This window comes from Merops nubicus, unplaced genomic scaffold (assembly GCF_000691845.1).
Source record: "Merops nubicus isolate BGI_N331 unplaced genomic scaffold, ASM69184v1 scaffold52358, whole genome shotgun sequence".
NCBI classification, from domain to species: domain Eukaryota; kingdom Metazoa; phylum Chordata; class Aves; order Coraciiformes; family Meropidae; genus Merops; species Merops nubicus.
The window spans coordinates 1-4,070 of NW_008626012.1; the positions used below are offsets into that span (position 1 = coordinate 1).

General features: G+C 43.0%; 1 protein-coding gene across 1 annotated transcript; it reads left to right on the top strand.

Annotated features, from left to right (window-relative positions):
* Positions 1 to 1,625: 1,625 nt before the first annotated feature.
* RMI1 (RecQ mediated genome instability 1) lies at positions 1,626 to 3,507 on the top strand (the record flags this gene model as incomplete). Its single annotated transcript, XM_008945841.1, has 1 exon — positions 1,626 to 3,507. A coding segment is annotated over exon 1 (1,877 nt), but the record flags the coding sequence as incomplete, so codon positions are not given.
* Positions 3,508 to 4,070: the final 563 nt, after the last annotated feature.

Consider the following 4,070-nt stretch of genomic DNA (forward strand, 5'->3'; position numbering starts at 1 on the left):
GCAGAGGCGGCACCGCGCGAGTGTCACGTACTTGGGTTTAGTGGCCCTTCAGTTGGGTTGAGTACCGGCACGGTGGCTGCTGACCGGTGGAGCTTTAGGGACAATTCGGCTTTATCTTTCTTGCGGGTTATAGTTGCAAAAATCCCCAGACATAGTGTTCTTTAACTATTCCTTTGATAATTTTTGTTTTCGTTGTGCTCCGTGGGAAGGTTGAGTTCCTTGGTCATCTTTTCTGAGAGGTTAAATATTATTCAGACTTGGCAACCTGACACCTCTTCAATGTTTGTATCAATGGTCCCGATGCAAGGGTTCAATGTACGGTATCAAACTTGCTGCCGATACCAAACTTCGAGGTGCTGTTCACTGTCGAGGGACAAGTGGCCTTGCAGAGGGATGTAGATAAGCTGGGGCACCAGGCAATCGCCATTTGCATGAAATTTAACAAGAACAGAGGCTGTATTCTGCACTTGAGGTGGAGTAATGCTGGGCACAAGTATAAGCTGGGAGGAGTGGCTGGATTGCAGCCCTGCAGGAAGGACCCTGGGGGTGCTGCCTGGCAGTGAGAGGGCAAACTGCATCCTGGGGTGCACTAAACACAGCGTGACCAGCCGGTCCAGCGTGGTCATTGTCCTGCTGCCTTCAGTGGTGGAGCAGCCTCTCCTTGAGAACTGTGTGCAGGTCTGGGCCCCACAGGTTAAGAAGGGGTTGAAGGTTCATGAATGTGTCCAGAGGAGAGCAATAAATGTGGTGGAAGGGCTGCAAGGCATGTCCTGTGAGGAGTGGCTGAGGACTCGGGGATCTGTCTAGTTTGGAGAGAGGGAGGCTGAGGGGTGACCTCATTGCTCTCTGCAGGTTCCTGAGGAGGGGATGTGGAGAGGGAGGTGCTGATCTCTTCTCCCTGGGATCCAGTGACAGGACACAAGGAAACGGTTCAAAGGTGCATCAGGGGAGGTTCAGACTGGACATTAGGAAGAATTTCCAGTTCTGGATTGGGTCTCTAGATAATGACAATTTTTCAAGCTAGCTTTCTGTTATTGGATGCGAAGCTTTCATCCAGTTACAGTGTAAAAGTCACCCCTGTGATACAGGTGCTGACAGATCCCAGCTTGGTTATGTTATAGATGGAGTCTCTTCTGTTCACAGCAGTGCTGATGAAATGAGAGATTAACTTCTCAGGTCAGTTGCTGAAGTAAACTACTTGTTAATACTGCACCCAAAGAAATAAAACAAAAATAAATAGAGGACAACCGAATTCTGTTCTGTTGGTTTCGGGGTTTTTTTCCCTTTTCATCCGCTTATGTTCCATTCATGACAAAAGGATTTCAGTTGTATATTTCTAATTAAATCCACAGAAAAGGAGAAGTCACCAAGCAGGATTGCTTGTAGAAGTCTCCACACTTAGCTGATACGACCTGATGAGTAAACTTCACATACTTCTTTTGCTGGTAAAGACTTCAAATATTAGAAATGTGTGTTTATTTTTGGTACCTGTAGAACTTTTTTTTAATTGAAAGCAAATTTCTGTATAATAAAAGCAAGAGACTTGTCATAGCTTTAGCTGTTGTCAAAAGACTAAATATGCCTTTTTGGATTTTGTTCTAGGGAACTCACTCTCTTAACTTGAAAGAAAATGTCTATGTCTAACATTGCAGCAAGAGTGGAAACTTGGCTTTCATCCACATGGCATGTTAAAGTTCCTCTGACATGGCTGGAAGCTTGTATTAGTTGGATCCAGGAAGAAAACAGTGGTGGTAACTTAAGTCAAGCCCAGATCAACAGGCAGGTGTTTGAGCAATGGCTTCTTACTGATCTAAGGGATCTGGAATATCCCATTTTGCCTGACTGCATCTTGGATGCTCCCAAAGGAGAGTTGTCAGGTTTCTACTCCATACAGGTTGATTCCCTGGTTGATGTCAGCCAGCCAGCATATTTTCAGCTGCAGAAACTCAGAGGGAAAAGCACTGTAAATGAAGAAGTAACAGCCAGTACTCAGGCATTCCAGAAGCCCTGGGAAGCAAAGCCTACTCGAATGCTGATGCTGCAGCTGACTGATGGGATCCATCAAATTCAGGGCATGGAGTATCAACCAGTGCCTGTCCTCTGCAGCAGTCTTCCACCTGGAACAAAAATCACTATACAGGGCAACGTTGCCTATCGTCTGGGAGTCCTCCTGCTTAAACCAGAAAATGTGAAACTGCTGGGGGGCGAAGTGGAGGCTCTCCTGGAGGAGTATTGTCAGGAGAGGGTCCTCGCTAGATTAACTGGAGAAACTGAAAACCCTAATTCTGTTGAACAAGCTGCTCCTGGTGAAATTGTTGCAAGGCCTGTGGATGGATTAGGGCAGAACCTAGGCCCCTCGGACGAAGAGCTTTTAGCTAGTCTTGAAGAAAATGATGAATTCACTTTAAACAATGAAGCGTATTTAGAAAGTGGGTACTGCAGTAGAAGCACCAATTTCAGTACAACTTTGGGTTCACTGAATGCACACAATGGAAATTATTTGGTACAGGGATCTGGAAGTCCTTTGCCTCCTTCAGATGAACAAGTGTCACCACCTGTAGAGTATGTTGATGGCTTTTTAAATGACTTTCCTGTAGAAGATGTCTTTCTTCTGGAAGAGGAGATGCAAAGAGAGCTGGAAGAAGTGCCACCAGTGGTCACAAACAGAAACGTAGGTTTAATTACTGAGAAACTTCCACATACATCAAGAAGCTCCTGCAAGTCATCTTCAAATGAAGCTTGTGAAAAAGTTGATACGAATGAAAGAGATAAGCCTGTAGAAGCTGCCAGCAAGCAAAAGCCTTTCGGAAGAACAGTATTGGATGGAGATGGAAGTAGTATGAGTAGCTTTTCGCAGCACAAGGGTATACATCAGGTGTGCAGTTCTGCAGATTTTTCTTTGGAAAATCCTGGAGAAAGGCAGAATAATACAGAACGAGATGACAGCAGATGTAGACCCCAAGACACTTGTGACAGCAAGCTGTTAAGTGATGAACCTATATTTTTCTCAAAAATGGATCCAGAAGCAGATCAGCAGAAGCATGATTCACAGAGCTTGCTTTGCAGAGCAGAAGAGGCACATTTAGATTTAGATTCTCCACCTTTCACATATATTTCCCTTCTCCTTTCAAAAAAACCAAGAACTGTTACCATTCTGAAACTTAAGTGTTTTATTGTTACTCTCACTGGAAACCTCACAAGCAGCAATGGATGCTGGGGTATAAAGGCAAAAATATCTGATGGTTCAGGTTATCTTGAAGTAGATTTTGCTGATGATATTCTAACGAGTTTGATTGGCTTTTCAGTGCCTGAAATGAACAGGCAGAAAAAGGATCCAGCTTTACGTCTAAAGCTTAAGGACGGTTTAGAGAAATGTCAAAAACAACTGATAGATCTCTGTTGTTTGATGACTATAGAGTTTAATCCATTTCAGTCTAAAGCCACCATATTAATTCTCCAGGATGTTGATGCAAGGCATCTAGAACAACTGAAAAAACGTTTGAAAAGGTAACGTGTGCAAACTTGCAGACTTTATGTTAGGAAACATTTAAGTCAGATTTCCCCTGAAGGACTGTTGAAAGGTAAAGTTTAAGTGGTATGTCTTTTGTCTTATCAAGAGAAATAATGGCAAAGTGAGAGGAGGAGATGGCTTGTTGGAGCAAAACTTGGCAGTTTGCTTCTTATGGTGATAATGTGGAAGTAAGCTTTAAAATATTTCTGTCTTGGTTGAGAATAGTCATGTATCATTTTCATTCCGTAAAATCCTCTGTGTCCTTGACTGGTGATTTGGAGTAGCAGAATTTGCCAGGAAATGGATAATAATGACCAAACCATCATGTTGTACTTTTTTCAAGCATGATTACTTACCCGAATTTTAAAATGTGGCTGTAGGAGACTATAATTCTTTTCTTGGAGGAAAGCAGTTGAGTAAATTTAAATGGAAAACTGCTCTTCAAATGAAGTCACTACTGACTACGAGGACCTGAAAACTCAAGGCATATTCAGTGTGCAAGAACATGAAGTGCAGAAAAATGAAAAATTTTTTTCTAAATATTCAAGTGTTGGGGGAA